The 21,801-nt window shown below is 36.6% G+C and overlaps 1 protein-coding gene across 5 annotated transcripts in view; it reads right to left on the bottom strand.

The window, feature by feature from the left end:
- ACBD5 (acyl-CoA binding domain containing 5) overlaps nucleotides 1–21,801 on the bottom strand; it is a 40,694-nt gene that overhangs the window by 7,395 nt on the left and 11,498 nt on the right. For 3 of the 5 annotated variants that reach the window (XM_026490268.4, XM_026490266.4, XM_044380716.3), the window contains 9 exons: nucleotides 19,965–20,079; nucleotides 19,835–19,867; nucleotides 16,008–16,142; nucleotides 14,658–14,861; nucleotides 13,283–13,389; nucleotides 9,638–9,899; nucleotides 5,074–5,273; nucleotides 485–529; nucleotides 54–163 (listed from right to left, as the gene is read on the bottom strand). In XM_026490268.4, coding sequence (XP_026346053.2) covers nucleotides 54–163; nucleotides 485–529; nucleotides 5,074–5,273; nucleotides 9,638–9,899; nucleotides 13,283–13,389; nucleotides 14,658–14,861; nucleotides 16,008–16,142; nucleotides 19,835–19,867; nucleotides 19,965–20,079 — 1,211 coding nt within the window. The remainder of the gene's footprint in view (nucleotides 1–53; nucleotides 164–484; nucleotides 530–5,073; nucleotides 5,274–9,637; nucleotides 9,900–13,282; nucleotides 13,390–14,657; nucleotides 14,862–16,007; nucleotides 16,143–19,834; nucleotides 19,868–19,964; nucleotides 20,080–21,801) is intronic. The other 2 variants (XM_048219407.2, XM_026490267.4) reach the window with 1 other exon arrangement.

Genomic DNA, 21,801 nt, shown 5'->3' with positions numbered 1-21,801 from the left:
TCTACTCTAGATTATAAGACTGCACACTATTGTTAATTATAAAACTAAATTACCTTCTCCTTCTTTGATAATATAAATGCACCAACCACTGGGCAATAAAAGGCCATATGATAGCAAAAGTCAATGCACCAGGAGACATCTCGAAGGGCCACCAAGGTGGTCTCTGAGAAAATAAAATAAGCTGGTCACCAGTCTATTACACATTGCATGTATAAACACAAAAACATACCTATTTCATAATTTTGAAAATATTATAGTAGCAAATCTCAGTCCTGCTAAAGAGCAGAGGGATATTCTGTACCTCAGAGCATAACTCAGTAAGCAGACTTTCAGGAGTACTTTAGACTTAAACACATAACAAATATATTTTAATTTCAAAGTTCTACAGGGTAGATTTCATTTGGAATACTTTAAGAACCTCGTATAATCTAAATTTAAGTTAATTGAAACCCTGGGACTTAGATTTAAGAAAAGAATTTCTTACCTGTGGGGGAGGCTGATTACTGGTCTGTAATGTTGATGATTTTGCCTATAAATACAAATGAAAGTGATTAGCTTTGACAAAATGAGAAAAAGATAGTATTTTTTCTATTTCCTATCTTTTTTTTTTAAAAAAAAGAGGCTAAAATATTAGTTTATTCTGCTAACCATGCTTTGATTGTCCTAAAACCCATGCTGGCCAAATAACAAGGTCCCTAAATTGCTAGCCAAATAAATACCCTTGACATTTTATATTTTATAGTTCAAATTATATAAAATTATCAAAATAAAACCTCAAATTAATCTAAACATTACTTCTTTTATACTGTTATTAAATTACCTAATCAACTTTACTTATTCTTTAAATTCTAAAAAAGTTACCAAATTTACAAACACATCTGAGAACTGCAGCCTTGATTATTATTAAAATTATATATCATATCCAAAGATCTGTTTTGAAAATTCATAAGTTATAGCACAAGAGATATGATAAATGTGAGAAATGAACTGTTAGTGTTGTAGGTTTATTTTTTAATTTTTTTCTAGCTCTATTAATGTATAATTTGAGACATAATTAATATATATATGTGATGATTTGGTACATATATATATTGTGAAATGATTACCATAATCAAGTTAATTAGCACATTCCTCACCTCACATAGTTACCTCTTCTAAGGGGAGGAATACTCTCGGTTTTTCAATGAGATTATAAACTAAGCAGAAAATTTTCAAATTAATTTGGGAAATTTATATTCTACCTTGGCTCATCCAGAAAACAAGTTTCCTTACACTACTTGTTGGAAACTTATTACTTTAGTTTCTCCATTTATTATAGCTTCATAGAAATGGTATGAAAATTAATAAGATCATTCATTCATCATTCAGTCAATATTTACTCAGCGTCTATTATGTACCAGGTACTACTCTGGGCGTTGGAGATGCAACAGAGAGCAAAATGACAAAAAGTGCTGCCCTAACGGAGCTTATGCTGTAACGGAGAGGTACAAATAATAATGAATAAATTAGTAAGATATATAGTATATCAGGTAGTGATAAATGCCATAAAGAAAAATAAAACAGGAGGGAGGGAGGAAAAAAAGAAAAAGAACACAGAGAGAGGAGATGAGACATGTTGGAGGAGGAGAACTTGCAATTTTAAATAGAGTGCTCAGGGAAGCCTTTACTGACATTGGAGCAAAGACCTAAACAAAGAAAACTGTATGCTATGTGGCTAAGGGGTGCGGGCTGCAGGGAACAACCTTCAGTACAAAGGGAATAGCAAATGCAAAGACCCAGGGTGGGAGGGAGCCTGCAGGCAAGTTCGAGGCACAGCACAGAGGCATATATACTGAAACAACAGCAGGAAGTGGTGAGGACGAGACAGGCTTTAAATTTCCTTGTTATATGTAATATTCCAAGGACCCCAGTACCCAGGATGACTATACCTTACAGGTGAAACTAAATTAGTTGCCTCCAGATGTTGCACTAGTCCTCACACACCATTAAGGTGTTAAAGAAGAGAATAATCAAATTGCAAGTGCTGAAAGAATTCAGACAAGGTAATGATCTTTATGATATTAGCTGTAATTGTACCTTGTAGGCGTAATGATATATTTTACAGATTTACTTATTTCCTTGAAAGAGAGAGTACGCACACCCGCAAGCACACAGCGGGGAGGGGCAGAGAGAGAGAGAGAGAGAGAATCTTGAGCAGACTGCTGCTGAGCACAGAGCCCGATAAGGAGCCTGAGGCGGGGCTCAATCTCAGGGCCCTGAGATCATGACCTGAGCCAAAACCAAGAGTCAGATGCTCAACCGAATGAACCATTTAGATGCCCCAAGATAAAACAATATTTAACCAGGAGATTAACTTTATGGCACGTCTTCAAAATAAAGAATAGATTTACAAAATTGGGCTCCCTGGTATATGTTGACTTAACCACGGTCACATTAATCAGTGTGATTTTGAATGGAATTCAAGGTGACCAAATCCCAATATGGTGACACTATTCTTCACTAAAGCAGCAACTACTAACAAATACTAAGGTTGAGTCAGAACTATTAAATGTTAACTATTAGCGGATTTTTTTTTTCTAAGTAATAAACGGTCTGGAAAGGCAAAGATTCCCAAGGACCCTTGCTTACATCTAAGCAGCACTGGCATTAGCTGTATAATTAGCATTATGATTTTTTTGCCTTAATGATCTTTATGCATACACGTTGTTGAAAAAAAAAATTAGTGGACGCATGTGAGAACACAGTAAGGAGGGATGCGTATAGGACCTTCTGCAGCAGGGGAGACAGATGGCGCTCAACTCCCAGCACAGCGTGGGCAAAGGGGAATTTAGTGTCAAGGAGTAGGGCTGGGATCAGTGGATGGAAAATTCCTAATAGGAAACATCAGGGGTAAGGGAGATTCTGGCTAAACCAACCTAACAGGATTCTTGCTGAAGACGGGCCAGGCAGATCTCAGACATCACCTGACTGCTGGTGGAAGATGAGGAGCCCGTCTGGTTAAACTGACTGAGCAGGGTTCTTGATAAAACTGGATTTTACAAGGAAGAAGTGAAGAGATGGGCCTAAGAGAAAGTTCAGGAGTCTGACTAAAGTTTAGTCGAGTAATGAATCTTTGTCGGTACTGGTGGCTTTTACATATTTAGAAGTTCTATTTACCATTCTATTGCTAGATTAAAATAAGGATTACTGAATTTTTTTGGAAAAGATTTTTGAAAAGAAAATTCTCATACAGTTGTAACCATTGCAAAGAAAATATGAAGACAGAGAATTATTTAAGTTAGGTCCTTTCTAGGGCTGTGAACCTCCTGAGGGAAGAAACCAAGCTGGTTTACTATCATTGCTATTGTCACCATCATCGTCTCACATGACAATATGTAAATGTCACATGAGTGTTCCAGGCACTGTACTATGCATTTTACTTTATTCTCTGAACAATCCTATGCGATAGGCATTACTAGTATTTCCATTTTATAGATAAGGAAACTGAGGCACAGAGAAGTAAAGTAACCTGACTGAAGACCACACAGTAAGTGGCAAGAGTCAGGATTTGAATCCAGGTATTTTGTTCCAAGCTCTGCTACACAGCGCTGTCTCCCCTTTCCCTTATGCGCCCACTGCCCAGAAAAGTACCTGGTGTATGGCCATTCAACAAATATTAATTGAGTGAAGGAACCTCAGGCAGCCCACTGTGATGGAAAGCGCATTGCATGAGAAATCTGGAAAGCTTAATTATAGAGCTGGCTCTGCTACTGATCTCACCTTCCTCATCTGCTGAACCACAGGTATTGAACTAAGTTTCCTTTAGCTCTACAATCTACTACCATTCTATCATCAATTTATTTTTTTATTCATCCAAATGAATTATTCAAATTTAAAGGAAAAGTCTGTAACATGTCAAAATCATTTTTGAATCATTGCTTTATGTAAGAATAAAAAAGAAAACTTCTAAAGAAAAAAAATCAGAAGAATTTTTAGCAGAATTTCAATAGCATTAAAGGCATTAAGTATAAACAAAATACTCTTTTAAAAAGTCACAAAATAGGGGCACCTGGGTCGCTCAGTTGCTTGTGTCTGCCTTTGGCTTAGGTCATGATCCCAGGCTCTTGGGACCGAGCCCCATATTGGGCTCCCTGCTCAGTGGGGAGCCTGCTTCTCCCTTTCCCTCTGCCCCCCCCCCCGCTCACTTTCTCTTGTTCTCTCTCAAATAAAACATCTTTTAAAAAAACTTTTTTTTATTTTCAAGTAATCTCTACACTCAACATGGGGCCTGAACCCTCAAGCCCAACATCAAGAGACCAATACTCCACTGACTGAGCCAGCCAGGCACCCCTTAACAGCTCTTATCCTTCTAATACTAAGTACCCTACTTCTACCTCCAACATGGTACTGGTAATTCTACACTCGAAAAATTTTCTATTAAGTGGTAGTTAGCTTTTGGATCAGTCTTTCTTTTTTAAGATTTTTTTTTTTTTTAAAGTAATCTCTACACCTAACATGGGGACTGAACTTACAACCCTGAGATCAAGAGACAGAGGCTCTACCGACTGAGGCAGCCAGGCACCCCTAGGTCAGTCTTTTCTTAAGTAAAAAATATTTTCAAAGATAGATCCTTTTATTATTTTTTATTATTATTATTTTTTTGAAGTAATCTCTCTGCCCTACATGGGGTTCGAACTCACAACCCAGAGATCAAGTTGCATGCTCTGGGGTGCCCGGGTGGCTCAGTCGGTTAAGTGTCTGCCTTCAGCTCAGGTCATGATTGCAGGGTCCTGGGATGGAGCCCCATGTCATGCTTCCTGCTCAGCGGGGAGCCTGCTTCTCCCTCTTCCCTCTGCTCCTCTCCCCCCTACTCTCTCAAAAAAATAAATAAAATCTTTAAAAAAAATCACCATAAAGGAAAAAAAAAAAAAGAGTTGCATGCTCTGTCGACTGAGCCAGCCAAGCACTCCGAAGTCCTTTTTATTTGTTAAAAAATCATTACATTACATTGATTTGTGTAAATCTGATCAATACAGATTACACTTACATGCTGTTTTACAGGATCAGCAGTGGGAGACGAATTCGAAAGCTCACCTGTGAAGCCGTTAGTGTTTCCAGTTTATGAAGTCTCTGAAGGACATTCTGCATGTCCTCCTGTAGGCGCATGAGGACGAGAGCAATCTGTTCATTGAGGCTGCCTCTTGACCCTCTGTCGGGGCCCCAGCGTTCCCCATCACCACCACTTCCCACTTGCCGACCCTTGGATCCTTCGCTCATGTGTGGCATTCTATGCCCTATTTTAAGACAGAAAATAAGTTAGTTTTAAATAATTCTTATAAAAGTAGAAACAGGGACACTTGGGTGGCTCAGCTGGTTGAGCATCTGCCTTTGGCTCAGGTCATGATCTTAGGGTTCTGGGATTAAGCCCCACATTGGGCTCCCTGCTCAGCGGGGAGCCTGCTTCTCCCTCTGCCTGCCGCTCCCCCTGCTTGTGTTCTTTCTCTCTCTCTCTGACAAATAAATAAATAAAATCTTAAAAATAAAAAAAATGAAAATGAAAATAAATAAAGGTAGAAAGAGTGCATTTTACTCATTTTCCTCTGTTATTTCTTTGAGATCTAAATCTCCAAAGTAGAATGGACGCAATCAGGAAGTACACAGAATACTGGGAACAAAGAAGTCAATATATAAGCTTCTATTTATGTTGATATACCCAAAGTTTTTCTTGCTAAGATTTTATAATGTACCTACTACACTAGCGTATGACTAAATGCATATAATTCACATATAATTTAAATATTTGGGGTGCATTCTCAAAAATTCCTTTACTAATAAGGTAACAAGATTGATAAAATTTGAAGACTGCTTTTTTTTTTAAGATTTTATTTATTATTTATTTATTTATTTGTCAGAGAGAGAGAGAAAGAGAGCATGAGTGAGCACAAGCAGGGGCAGCGACAGGCAGAGGGAGAAGCAGGCTCCCCGCTGAGCAAGGAGCCTAATGTCCCGGGATCATGACCTGAGCCAAAGGCAGATGCTTAACCGACTGAGCCACCCAGGCGTCCCTGAAGACTTCTTTTTTAGAGTATTAAAAGCTACACTAAATAGCTATATTTTCCTTTTTGGTCATTTTTTATTCCATCACATTGAAAATCTCTCAAAAGGTTTTTTAATGTATCTTTCTTATTATAAATTCTATTATACTTATCACTACTATTAAGATTTTGTTATATAGCCATCCATTATACATTTTTCCTATGTATATATTTATAGAATTGGCATTATCCCTAATACAAGATTTTGTGTCTTTCTTTTTTTTTTTAAAGATTTTATTTATTTATTTGACAGAAAGAGAGACAGCCAGCAAGAGAGGGAACACAAGTGGGGTAAGTGGGAGAGGGAGAACCAGGCTTCCCAGCGAGCAGGGAGCCCGATGCAGGGCTCAGTCCCAGGACCCTGGGATCACGCCCTGGGCTGAAGGCAGACACTAAACGACTGAGCCACCCAGGCAGGCACCCCTATGTCCTTCTTTTAAAAAAATATCATAACATTTATCTGCATCATTAAATTTTATTTCAAAAACACTGCAATGGCTAAATAAATTCCCCAGGAAGACCATGAAATAATTTACTCAATCATTCTCCAATTTTGGATAATTAGGATGATTCCAAATTTTCACGATTACAGATCACACTGCGATGAATGCCTTTGTATATAAATTCTTGCCCAAATTTCTGCTGATTTCTTTAGGAAAAACAAAATCAAAAAAGAAGAATTACTGAGTCAAAGGATGACAACTCCGTAGGGGTTCTTTTTTTTTTTTTTTTTTTTTTTTTTGGAGAGAGAGAGCACGAGCTGGGGGAGGAGCAGAGGGAGAGGGAGAAGGAGACTCCCCACTGAGGAAGCCTGATACAGGGCTCGATCCCAGAACACTGGGATCATCACCTGAGCTGAAGGTAGATGTCCAACCCACTGAGCCATGCAGGTGCCCCTTAGTCGAAGTTCTTAATGAGTGTTGCCAAGTTATTTTTCAGAAAGGCTGCAACAGTTTTATATTGCAGCCTATAAAAAGCACTACCGTGCAGAAATGAAATACTACAAGTTTTTATCTGTTTGCTAAGACAGTGGATAACTTTTGTTTGTTTTGTTTTAATAGGAAACTGTTTGCCTCGTTGCCCTTTGGCATCCCGGAGCCTTAGAGCAATAGCAGGATTCCCAAAGGTAAGCTTGCATCAAGCAGTGTTTTTGTAAAAGTGATCTTGTTAGAGAAACCCAAATGGGGCTGCTTGCCAAGTTAAACCCCAAAGAGAACACCGAGGTGCTTATGCCATTCCAAGAAGACTTCTACTCTTGTATTGAAAGGAAGTAAGTTTTGAAATAGTTCTTCAGGAAACGACCACATCAGTTACTGGTATGGAATTTACAAGGGGAAAAAAGTGGGAAATCTGGTCAGAGGCTTAGTTTTTTTCCTGCATCCTTAAGAGATTAAGATATTCTGTGAGGGCTTATCAGTGGGTACAGAAGGCCCTAGAGAACTACTCCCATCTCTGCTCACTTTAGTACATCCCATGTCACAGTCAGCTTTCAAACCAGCCTTCACAAAGACAGGATCAATCACACCATTGCCATGTTATGGTAACCCCCACCTCCACTCACTCACTCACTCACTCACTCACTTCAATTACTCATTGTTTTTCCTTCAGAGCACTTATCACCATTTGCAACCAATCTGAATTATTTACTTACTGTCAGCTCCCCTTTACTAGAACGTGAGCTCTGTGGAAGGAGGGACTGTCTCGTTCTCTACAGCATCCCCAGAAACCCAGAACAGACCTTCACAAAGAACAGCTCAGTAATATCTATTCAGTGCTGAGGCAGATTCACTGTGAAACTCACGAAGCTTAACTTCAGGGCCTGGCACTTGTACGGACCCCTGTGATTGCCGGGAGCTGTGGTGTTTTATAGGTGGGGTGAAGTCAGGTTATAAAAGAAAGCCTTTCATACATACGATTTTGGTTAATTGCTTAAAGAAAGGGACCTGAATCCAAGGCTCTAGTAATATGTTACGATCTTTCTCCTCTTTGTTAACTATTTACAATTCAGTACGTGTTCAAATGGCTATTGCTTAAACAGTAATTTTCTTTTTTTTTTAAAGATTTTATTTATTTATTTGAGAGAGAGAGAGCACAAGCAGGGTGGAGGGGCAGAGGGAGAGGGAGAAGCTGACACCCGCTGAGCAGGGAACCTGACGTGGGACTCAATCCCAGGCCCCCGGGATCATGAGCTGAGCTGAAAGGAGACGCTTAACCAACTGAGCCACTCAGGTGCCCTAAACAATAATTTTCTTAATACCATTAATTCTCTTTTTTCCCCTATGTCTTCATGTGTTTTATGTATATTTTTTTTCAACCAGATACACAGATAATCCTTTAACTTTTTATGACCTAATGAAATTATGTAAGGATTTTCTTTTTTAAAGTGTATAACATAATGGGGGCACCTGGGTGGCTCAGTCGTTAAGGGTCTGCCTTTGGCTCAGGTCATGATCCCACGGTTCTGGGATCGAGCCCTGCATCGGGCTCCCTGCTCGGCGGGAAGCCTGCTTCTCCCTCTCCCACTCCCCCTGCTGTGTTCCCTCTCTCACTGTGTCTCTAGCTCTGTCAAATAAATAAAATCTTTAAAAAAAAAATAAATAAATATAAAGTATATAACATAATGATTCAATATTTGTATATATTGTGAAATAATCACCACAATAAGTCCAGTTAATATCCGTCACCATACTGTTAGAGATTTTTTTTTCCTTGGGATAATTTTAAGATTTACTATCTCAGCAACTTTCAAATACGCAATACAGTATGAATAGCTATCGTCACCATGCTGCACATTATATCCCCATGACTTACTTATTTTATAACTGGGAGTTTTTACCTTTTGACCTTTGTCCCATTTCACATTCCCCTCACCCCTACCTCTGGCAATCATCAATCTATCTGTTCTCTATCTATAAGCTTGGACTTTATTTTTTAGACTCTACATATGAGATTATATGGTATTTGTCTTTCCATTAATTCTCTTTTTTGACAGTACCTATTCATTCCTAACTATGAACAATTATAAATTAATAATGTACTTACTTTTCTTCCCCATTCACCTCTATTCTGTTACCTGATCACATTACTATTCTTGATGTTTACCTTTGTATTGTTAAATGTTCTTTTATCTCTATTACTTGATTTGTCAGCTTTAAACAGTATCTTTTGATTTAAGTAGGGAAATGTGGAAAAGACAGAATTCACATTTTTACCTACATAGCAAATAAAAGCAGAAACGCAGCTGGAAGAACCAGTAAGTGATTGTTTGGGGGAAAGAGGGCTGACAGAACATATATTTGGCTATCTCAAAAAACTGTGTAAAAGATGTAGAAATAGGGCTGTTCCCCACCCCCCAACCTGTACCTTCAGAGATGAAACTACTAGGCCTTGTAGAATCAGAGGAGAGAACCAGGCATAAAGAAAAATGGTCAGATGTTATGTAAGGATAATTTTTAACATTCCCTTTGTAGATGGACAGTTCTCATGTCTCTCTTATCTGAACCTTTTCCGTTTTACTAATTAGTTTACAAAGCTAGTCAGTGAGAACAGAAAACAATACACACCTCTCCCTCTTCTGACATTAGAGAATTCCTCATTTTCTCCACCCCGTCTCTCACGGTGCGGTGCTCCGCTGTTACTTCGGCCATCTTCTCCTCCATGCTTTACTTCGCCTTTGCCTTCAACTGCAACCACCTGCGTAGCCCCAATGTTGTCATTTCCAGGAGATCCTTCTTCAGGAAAGCCAGAGTTTTCCAAGGGCTGATTGGGATCACCACCCAAGTAATAGCGAAATGGTCCACTGTTTGATGTAAAGCTGTCTAAAGACTACAAATTTAAAACAACACTTAGTTAAAAGCTATAAACATAAGTTTCTATGATAATAGAAGAATTACTGTTTTTATAAAACTTTTTCCATGTTATGATAAGAATTATTTTTCTGAAAAGTTATTCAATTCATCTTCTGCCTCCTATATATACAGAAGAAATGGGATAGAAATGATTTATCCATGAGCAAAGAATTGAGTAGTTTTGGCAATGAATTGTTCTCATGGGTCAGTCTTTCATCCAAGAGACTTTTTAGAAATGTCTACTCTTAGGGGCACCTGGGTGGCTCAGTCGGTTAAGCGTCTGGCTTCGGCTCAGGTATTGATCCCAGGATAATGGGATCGAGCCCCCGGCAGGCTCTCTGCTCAGTGGGGAGTCTGTTTCTCCCTCTGCCTCTGCCCCTCCCCCTGCTTATGCTCTCTCTCTTTTTAAAATCTTTTTTTTAAAAAGTCTACTCTTATTCTAGTTACTATACTAAACTCTAAGGATAATATAAAGAAAGAGATAAAATCTCTGTCTGCAGGAGGCTTCTAGTCTTAGTAAGAGAGTGAGAGAAGTAAGATCATTACAGTATAGTCTGATAAGTGTTATGAAAAATATAGAAAAAGGATGCTTTTGCCATAGGAACTGACGGGAGGGGTGCCATACGGGGGCTGAGTGGAGGCTTCCTGGACGAAATGATATGAACTAAGTAAGACTTATGAATGAGTATAAGCCAAGTCAAAGGTGTAGTAATGATGTCAGCCTGTACCAATAGAGTAGCAGCAGGACAGAGGGTGATTTGAGAACTTTTGAGATTACAGAATCAACAGTAGTTGAAGACTGAATGTGGGAAGTAAGGGAAAGGAAAAGACCAGATGGTGATACTCACCAAGATAGGAAATACAGAGGACAAAGAGGTTTCAGGGGACAGAAAGAGACAACGGTATAGTTACAGGTAAGTATAAACTAAGGCTCTTAGGCATGATGTTTAACAGGGCAGTTAGAATGCAGAGATATAGGTTGGAGATAACACGTTCAGAATCAGCAGCACGTGAGAGATGGCAGACACCAAGGGAGTACTAACTAGGAATATATTCCTGAAGAACACCAAATTTAAGGGGTCAAAAGAGGAAAAAAAAATTGAAATCAAGTTATTAGGCCAAAGGGAGGAATATGTAGGAATGGTGTATATAGCAAATATTTCTAAGTTGTACACAGCTTATTGGAAATTGAATAAAATTACACTTGTTATCATTAAAAAGAATCCTAGGAATCTAATCCACCTAACAAAATTCCAAGTATACTGGTCTGTGTTGGTCTACTGGTTTGCAAGGACATCAGAAGCATATGTATACGTATATATAAAAAATATTTCCTATCTCAAATCTCTTCTTCAGTTTCAGAACAGCACTTTCAACCAAGTCTCTACTCCACTAAATAGTTATTCTAGAATCATTTTCTATTTTTAGCTACTACAAAGCAATTATTCAATCTTTCAAAATTTCAACCTTTTAGAAAGGGATCTATAAGCTGTACAACTTATTTAAACTGAGCTGAAAAAACTGAAATAAAAAACTGACTTTCTTTTTCTTTCTTTTTTTTTTAAAGATTTATTTATTTATTTATTTATTTATTTATTTATTTATTTATTTGACAGAGACAGCCAGCCAGCGAGAGAGGGAACACAAGCAGGGGGAGTGGGAGAGGAAGAAGCAGGCTCCCAGCCGAGGAGCCCAATGTGGGACTCGATCCCGCAACGCCGGGACCACGCCCTGAGCCGAAGGCAGACGCTTAACAACTGCGCTACCCAGGCGCCCCAAAACTGACTTTCTTTCAAACAATAATTTGTTAAGTGAGATGAGGCCCTTGAAAGCATGAAGTCTTCTAACATGTCAGAGATTTAGTTAAACCCATGAGATGTAATGCCTTCACACCATAAACCCTACAGTAAGGACAGAAACCAAGGTAACATAAATATGAGATAAAAACATTACTGTATTCAAAAAGCACTACACACCTCACACCAATCAGAATGGCTAGTATCAAAAAGACAAGAGGTAACAAGTGTTGGTGAGGATATGGAGAAAGGAGAACCCTGGTGCACTGCTGGGAATGTAAATTGGTGCAGCTACTTTGGAAAACAGTATGGAGGTTCTTTAAATGATTAAAAATAGAAATACCAAACATTCCAGTAATTCCACTACTGGGTATAAACCCAAAGAAAATGAACACACTAACTTGAAAAGATATATGTACTTCTATGTTTATTGCAGCAATATTTACAAAAGCCAAGATACGGAAGCAGCCCAAGTGTCCAATAGATGAATGGATAAAGAAAATATGGTATATATACACAATGGAACATCACTTGGCCATAAAAAAAGAATGAAATCTGGTCATTCTCGACAAAAATGGATGGATCTAGAGGGTATCAGGCTAAGTGAAATAAGTCAGACAAAGACAAATACTGTATGGTTTCACTTACGTGTGGAATCTAAAAAACAAATAAAAGCCAAACAACTCTTAAATACAGAAAACAAACTGGTGGTTGCTAGAGGGGAGATGGATGTGGCGGAGGTGGGTGAAATAGATAAAGGGGATTAACAGGTACAAACTTCCAGCTATAAACTAAATAAGTCCCAGAGATGGAAAGTACAGCATAAGAAATAAAGTCAACAACACTGTAATAGAGTTGTATGGTGACTACACTTGCGAACACCGAGTAATATACAGAATCATTGAATCAACATGTTGTACACCTAAAACCAATATAGTATTGTATGTTAATTATATCTAAAAAAAAAAAGTCAGTGTGAAGAACACATTTATTTGAAAATTATTCACTTTTCTTGACTGTCAATCAATGTTTCCAACACAGGGACTAGCTTTAAGAGTTTACCCTCTGCCTTCCCCATCCCACCTCCCTCAGAATATTTACAAATATAAATATATTACAAATAACAATATTTAAATATTTTTGAATATTTAGGAATATTATCTATTTTTAAATTCACAAAAATAATTTTAAATACAAATGTTTAAATATTTTATAGGTATATTTTCAAAGTGATGAACAACATGTACATCTGCTATTAAAAGAAGTTATGCAGGGCGCCTGGGTGGCTCAGTCAGTTAAAGAGTCTGACTCTTGATTTTGGCTCAGGTCATAATCTGGGGGCTGTGAGACTGAGCCCCGCGTTGGGCTTGCACTGGGTGTGAAGTCTGCCTGAGGTTCTCTCTCCCCCTCTCCTTTGCTCCTCTCCCCACCGCCACACATGTGTGCTCTCTCTCAAAAAATAAAATTTAATAAAAATTAAAAATTAAAAAGTAAATAAAAAGTTATGTGCTGAATTCTGATATATCACTTTGAAAATTTACCAATTAAAAAATGTCATTTTTACCTCCTCTTGTCCAAATTGTTCCATGGAATCACAGTAAACTTCACTGTCTGAATCACTTGTCAAATGCTGAATTCCCGAAACATCTTCAACATGATCATCATTTATATCTAAAAATGAACACATGTCCAGGTGGAATTATTATTCTCTAACTGAAGAAAAATGCATTTATTCCATTCTTAAAATTTATCAGCTCTATATAATTTTCATACTGGAGACAAATTCGATTAAGCCATATTTTTTCTTTCAGCTTACCAAAACTTTAAATTTAGTTGAAAATTTTTATTTGAAAAGATTATAAAGTAGTTTATCATGTAATTACACAAAGATACTGTCCATATCAAACCATACAAAGCTAGGAGGACTAAATTGCTACGCAACTATTCAAGTTCAGTTGTTATATTAAAAAAGTATATTTCCTGGGGCACCTGGGTGGCACAGTGGTTAAGCGTCTGCCTTCGGCTCAGGGCGTGATCCCGGCGTTATGGGATCGAGCCCCACATCAGGCTCCTCCACTATGAGCCTGCTTCTTCCTCTCCCACTCCCCCTGCTTGTGTTCCCTCTCTCGCTGGCTGTCTCTATCTCTGTCGAATAAATAAATAAAATCTTTAAAAAAAAAAAACAGTATATTTCCTGGTTTCTTGACTGAATTGCAGCAATGTTCATAATTCATCAAATATATACTACAGGCTCACCCCTGAGTCCTAAGATATGAAAAGACTATAACTTATCTTGCTGACTGGAGAGCAAAGACATCATATAATCAGAGGTTTAGGTTAAAAGAAACAACAGGAATAAAAGTAAAACATTTCAAAATTTTATTTTAAAATGCCATACAAAAACACAATAAAAAATGTCTCAATAAAAATATAACAGTTGCCCCTAATTCACTATCTTTCAAAGCTATACACCCTTATAATATTAATAAACCCTAAGATATTACTGACTAAAAGGTTTTTATGGGAATTTCTTTTCTTCCTCCCTTCCTCTATCCCTCCCGTCCTCTATCCCTCCCTCCCTCTATCCCTCCCTCCCTCTTTCCTTTCCTTTCCTTTCCTTTCCTTTCCTTTCTCCTTTCTCCTTTCCTTTCCTTTCCTTCCTTTCTCTCTTTCTCTCTCTCTAGCTCCTCCCTCCCTTCCTTCTTTCTTTTTTTCAGTAGGCTCCACACCCAGTACAGAGCCCAATGTGGGCTCACAACCCCAAGATCAAGACCCATAGCCGAGATCAAGAGTAGAACACCCAACTGACTGAACCATCCAGGTGCCCCCTGAATAAGAGGTTTTAAAATTCTAAACTGCTCCTAAACATCCTAAAACAATGAAAACAATATTCCGTTCATAGGAAAGAGGCTAGGCAGATAATTATTATGGGACAAGACCTTGGTGAATGCAGACAGCAGTTTTTCCAGTTTGCTCCAAGTTTTCATCTACAGGCTTTATTTCTTCAGCACTTCTGCCATTCAGGGAAGAACCGACATGAATGTCATTCTGTGTATCTTGAGCAGAGCTGTCTTTATCATAGCCATTAGTAACAATGATTTCCAAATTCTTATGGTCTGCAGATGTCTTCAGCATTTTCTTATCTTTTATAAGAAAGTAGGGAGATTCATAAAAGTTCATAGCAGGTCAACTTCTGTGTATATGTTCTAATATCAAGTAATCATTTCTCCAATCTACCATAATCCCTTGGATCAGTTTCCTACTTGGATCAGAAAGACAGAGTACTCCTTGAAAAGGGGTTTATTATATGCTGACAGCGCACTCAAAACTGCTTCAGTTCCCTGTGAATCTTCTAGAAGATATTTTATTTTATTTTATTTTATTTTATTTTATTTTATTTTATTTTAAGTAGGCTCTACACCCAACATGGGGCTTGAACTCACAACCCTAAGATCAAAAGTCACATGCTCTCCCAACTGAGCCAGCCAGGCTTCCCTAGAACCCCTTTTAAAAGATAACCTCTCAAGGTCTTTACACTCTCTCAAGCATAGGCAAATTGCCCTGCGAGACCCAGCAGTACAAAGGGGTTAACACAGTCAGTAAAAATATCCTTCAAATAAGGTATTATTTGTCATATCTTATTAGAAAGACAAAACTAAGTTGTGCCATTTGTTTTAGTGTCTTCCTGCCTCCCCTTTCTCAAATAGTTTTCCCAAGAATCACTGGTACTCTTACTAACAAGGCCCCCCAGTGCAGTACCCCATGACTCCAATGTTCCCTCTTCATCAAAACTTCTTCCTGTATCCAATTCTCTGGATTCCATTCTACTCTTGATAAGGTCTTCAGAGTTTAACCTGTCTCCTCTCCTTGGTAACATATGCATAGTCATATCTGGAACAATACCTAAAATGAATACATTTCTTTTTCTTTTCTTTTTTTTTTTTAACTCTATGCTCAACATGGGGCTTGAACTCACAACTCTGAGATCAACAGTCGCATGCTCTACTGACTGAGTCAGCCAGGCGCCCCATAAAATGAATACATTTCTAATGCAGCATTTCAGGCATTACATTTAGAAAAGTGGTCTATTCTTGTTAGTGTTCAATTCCATCTACTCTATCTCTGCACAAGGCTGACTGTCCCTGTACTTTTGGCCCACAAAAAACTTGGTTATAAGGTCAATAGCCCATATCCCACCATACACACAATTCTCATACAAAACCAAATCAGCCCAAACTGCTCCATATTTTATTTAATATTAAATTATTAGCTCATCATCCAAAGAGTACCATTATCACTTTGCTCTGCTCCTTTCACTTCTTCTTGGGCCTCTTCTTCCTCAGACTCGGCTCCACTATCACTGCTTTCAGCTTTCCCATTAACAGTTTTGGCATTTGGAGTAGAAGTTAGAACATTACCAAGATCTAAAATATGAAACGATCATTTAATCGCTAGTGGTATAACATATAACAAGGCTGTAATTTACAAATAATACTGTCATTTACAAATAAGTAATAAAATAATTTTGATAAAACTTACCTTTTTTCTTATTCTTTTCTTTGACTATAAATATACATATATTACATAAATAAACCTCTTCAAGTTTCAGTTTACAACAAAAATGATAAAGCTATCTTAAATCCTTTCTAAACAAGACAGAGAATGTTATTTTTAAGTTAATTATCAACCAAAATAGTAAAGTTAGAGATGAATGATCTACTTTATACACAGTAAATGACGAGACAGTTGCTATATGCTAGCATACTGAAAACAAATACAACAATCTCATCAATATTATAATTGAACTACATTTAAAATTTTTTTTAACCTTTTATTACCTTTAAGGCTTTATCTTTTTTTTTAAGCATCAGTTAATGCGATCAATCACTTAAAAAGGCACATACATTGTCCTACTGGCCAGTCATATGTTGAGAATAAATACATCAGAACTTCTCAAACATTAACATGCTTAGGAATCACCTGAGATCCAGTTAAAATGCAGATTCTGAATCTGTAAGTCTGGAGTGATCTAAGATTCTGCATTTCCGTAAAACTCCCCTGTGATGCCAATGCTGTTGGTTACTGGACCTCATTTTGAGATAAAGGGAATTACATTTCTATCACTCTTTAAGATAATAAAGGCCTCCTACACGGCTACTGGCCAAAAACAGTGGTCTCCCTCCATAAACTTTTGGGCTCATTTTCGCTTACTCAAATGCATTTTGGATGCTTCCCTGCATCCCAAACAACATATTAAATTTCAAAATCTCCATACATCTTAAACAGGAACAAAAGAGTAAGAACTCAACTCTACCATTGCCATTGTGTTCTACTCTCTCCTAGAGAACCATGCAGCATCACAGTTTATGAATCTTGTTCTCTCCCTGACAACCAGAAAAAGCAAGACTAACAAAAACAAAAAACAAACAAATAAGAAAAAACACTAACCAAAAAAACAACAAAAACAAAAACAAAACAAAACCCAAGAAACAAAAACACCCACCACTCATGGACATCTTCAACAAAACTCAGCACAGGGAATCCCCTAAACCCCCATCAAATGTACGGTTATAGCAAAACTGCTTGACAGCAGCAAAACCAGCATCACAGCAGTTCTGTGATGAGAGGTGTGGAAAGCACAGAGAATTTCTAGCAAGCCCTACTCAACATTCAAAAATCAGTTAATGTAATATACCATACTAACAGAATAAAGGACAAAAGCCACATGATTATCACAATAGATGCAGAGAAAGCATTTGACAAAAATCAAATACTTTCATGATAATAATGCTGAAGAAATTAAAAATACAAGAAAATTTCCTTAATCTGATAAAGGGCATCTACAAAAATTCACAACGAGCATCATAATTAATGTTAAATGACTGAATGTTTTTTGCTCCTAAAATAAGGAAGAAGACAAAGATGTCTGCTTTTGCCATCTCTATTTAATATGGTACTGGAAGTTCTTGCCACAGCAATTAGACAAGAAAAATACAAGGCATCCAGAATGAAAAAGAAAAAGTAAAATGGTCTCTGTTTGCAAATGGCATGCTCTTGTATACATGAAATACTAAGGAATCTACAAAAAAAAAAAACCCCAAAACCGATTAGAACTAACAAAAGGTTCAGTAAGGCTGCAGGATACAAGATCAATAAGCAAAAATCAATTGTATCTCTACAACCTAACAATGAACAATCCAAAAATGAAATTAGAAAATAATCTTATAATAACAGTAAAAAGAATAAAATGCTCAGCAGTACACTTGACAAAAGAAGGTGTAGGAATTTTATACTGCAAATGACAAAACACTGTTGAAAGAAATGAAAGAACTAAATAAACGGATTGGAAGACAATATTGTTGTGATGACAGTACTCCTCAAAATGACCTACAATTCACTGCAATCCCTATCAGAATCCTAGGTGACCCTTCCTGCAAAAAATTGACAAGCTGATTCTAAAATAAAATCCTTGGAAATGCCAAGGATCCAGGATGGTCAAACAATGTTGAAGAAGGACAAAGTTGGGCAGTTCATACTTCCTGATTTCAAAACTCACTATGTATGTATACTATGAAAAACCCCATATGAGACAGATACATCTGTCCTACTGGGCCTAAGTAGCTACTTTTAATACCACTCTTTGTTAAAAAAAAAAAAAAAAAGTCAAGATTGCAGACTATGAAACACCCATATACTTTGACCTTGGCTATTAGATTTCTAATACTATTTCTTACAGATATTTCTTCCCATATATTAAATGACATTTGTACAGGGTTACTTTCAGCAGCATTTTTTGAAAATCAGAAAGGGAACATGGTACATAACATAGTATGTTAACTATACTAAAATTAAAATTAAAAACTTAATATAAAAAAAAGAGGAAACAATCTAAATGTCCATTAGAATGTTATAGGTTAAATAAATTATGGTACAGGTCCACATCCTTTATAACCCTTGGATCCAGATCTGATTTAAAATCCAGTTTTCTAATTTTGCAAAGGTCATATACTGTATGTACTATATATTAAATAAAGTTTTTACAGCAAAACATATGAACAGTCACACTAAATAGAATAAAGATTTAAAATAGCTTCATGTCATTTCAGGTCAGGGTCTGCTGCTCAATTAGTTCATGTTCAGGTCTTAATTTTAAAGATACAAGTGGCCACATTAAAACTGTGTATAAGCCGAAAAATATGCAAAAATGATACAGGACCTAAAAACAGGTCCAGATTTATTCCCCTCTGAATCCTAGCAACATGCTTCATACGGAGGAAATACTTAATATTTTTTCTGCATTGACTAGCACGAATTATAAGGAAGATTATTTGTTAAAATTCGATTCCTTTAAGCAAATCAGCTCTAGAGGATGTGGTTATAGAGCATTATGCCCAGTGAGCAGTGTATCAGCTACTATTGCAGACACAAACTGCAGATCTTATGACAGACAGCAAGGTAACTGTGCTGAAACGGCTAATTTCTGTCAATTAGTAAAAGATATCTTGTAAATAGGGATGCCAGGAAAATAAAACATATATAATTATCATTGAAATAATTCTTACAGGCTCATTTCACTCTGTTTTCTTAAAAAGAAATTTAAAGAGCAAATGTTTACAGTTAATGCCAGGAAATTTGCCTATTATTCAACTCCTGCTAGTATGTAAAAGATAAGCCTTTCAATTCTTTCCTGAGAGCACAAAATTAGAATCTAGAAAAAAAAAAAAGACCAAGCTAAGTGAATTCACCGATGTCTTGTTTCAGGTTGCTACACTATGTGGTTGAACTATACTATAAACATACCCACGTTAAAATTAGCTAGAAAATCATTTCAGCCATGGCACTGTTAATGTAATTCAGAAAGCGAATCAGAAAGTATGATCTATTGAAACAAAATCATGAATTCTGTTCTAATTTTGTGTACACTTAGTGAGCCACCTGTTGTTTTAATAACTGAAGTAAACTAAAGCGTTTATAGTATTTTTGAATTTTATGCAATGTATTTGCTTGGAATGAAAACTTCTGGAGTGACAAGCTTATAAGCTATATAAATTTGTGCAAAATTCTTTTGGCATGTAAATTTTAAACAAAATGTTTACATGGATGTCATTATTCCTACCTTCCAAGTATTTAGAGATTTTCTCCAGTCGGACTGGCATGTGAAAGTAAAAAAAAAATTAGACATATAAATATTAATGCATGCATAATATATCAGTTGCTGGATTAAAAACAAGGTAAGACAGTCCAACCTGAGGCTAAATCAGAAGTTCCGCCACTCTTTTTGTCTTCTACAATTTCATAAAATGGACCTATGACATGTAGCAACTCTTCAACTTTCTCAGTCATTGGCATAGTTTCAAGAATCTGTAATCAAAAGAAACAAATCTTGTGAAATCACAAACTACTAATCTGATGATCTACACCAATACCAAATAACATAATATTTATAATTTATTTTGTAATATTTTTGAGATTTGATGTTCATTTATAGATTCCCCAAAGTATCTATATTAATTACATACTTAAGCTGTATACTCTCCTAGAAAAGTTTCAAGTACATTAAAGATTTAAAAGTGTCTTCATTTTGAAGATTGTTTTATACAAGCTTCTTTTAAAATTTTACACAATAACCTATAAATTGTGCATTAAAAACTAAAGGCACTAATGTTAAATACAATTGAAAATGCTGGGGTGAGAGTAAAATTATTCTGTCTGTTCTTTAAGGTAGTGTTTCTAAAAGGGCACAAAAGTAAAGTAGGAAATGGTCATCACTTTCAGACACCTTCATACCTATGGGCCAATTTAGAATCATCAAATTTAAAGAGCAAGGTAAATTAACTGAAAAGGCATTCAAATAAATAGCCATCAACTGGTAACTGATAAAATATTTCCATATAGGACATATTTTTCAGATATTTAAAAAGAATAAGGTTAGCTTTGTGTGGGCTGACAGGGAAAACATCTAAATTTTTTTTATAGGCAAAAAGTAGTGAACAGTACCAGTAGTATAATACCATTATTGGGTTTTTTCTCGTTTTAAATAAGAAGATATAGATATAGATACATCTATGTGTTTTCTGAATCAATCTACAAAATAGAATTAAAAGTAATTATCACTTAAACAATTAAAATGGAGGGAACAGGGAAGACTCACTTTTCATTTTAGACTTTTTTCTGAAGTTTGGATTTTTTTCATTTACATATATTACTTTTATTACTAAGATGAACACATTCATTACTTTAAGCAACCAAAATCCTCTATCACTTTTGCATATTTTTCAGCTTATACACAGTTTTAAAGTGGCCAGTTTCATCTCAACCTCAGACTCATCAGTCACTCTCCCTGCTTTACTGTTTGCTTACTGCCTACCTCTCGCAATACAACGTAAGCTCAGTGTTGGAACAAGGCCTTCATCCGTTTTTGATCACTCCTGTATTTCCAGGCGTCTAGCACACACAAGGAATTTAACAAACAAGGCGGGGGTGTGTTGAGAGATTATACAGAATGAACTATGCTAAAAATAACTGGTGTTAGTGATTATAATGTAATTTTAGAGCTCAGAGTAGATTATCTAATTGCTGCTCCTATCAATGGATAGGAGTGTAAAAAATTGCTTTAACCAGAAAATGTCTTTTTGTAGAAGGAAGCACTTGTTATTGTAAGGCTGGGGCCATTAGGGAGGGCATTTTTATAGCTTATTATAGATACATGATCTGTAATTCGTATAGATTACAATAATAATTCTGAGAATTAGATTCAACCCAAAAACTGAAACCATTAGGTAATATTTACTTTTTTTTTTTTTTTTGGTGACGTTTACTTTGATATGACCGAAGTCCCAGCTACTACATGGCAGAGATATAATTCGAACACAAGCCAGCACCCTTTATTCTATACTGGAATAGTGTACGTATGTAAAGACTCAACAGAATCTAGTTAGCCAATCATATAGCCCATCTTGACCCACCCCACCCAACATCTCCATTGATCCTCTTTCAAACCACATCTCTTTTAGTTATCTCTCCGTTAAAGATTACTCTCAAAAGTCTCTCAGATTTGTCTGTAAGTAGGGCTACTCAAATCTG

Source organism: Ursus arctos, unplaced genomic scaffold (assembly GCF_023065955.2).
Source record: "Ursus arctos isolate Adak ecotype North America unplaced genomic scaffold, UrsArc2.0 scaffold_30, whole genome shotgun sequence".
In the NCBI taxonomy this organism is placed as follows: Eukaryota; Metazoa; Chordata; class Mammalia; order Carnivora; family Ursidae; genus Ursus; species Ursus arctos.
The sequence above is the reverse complement of the archived record's forward strand: the minus strand, read 5'-3'. Positions and strand labels throughout refer to the sequence as shown.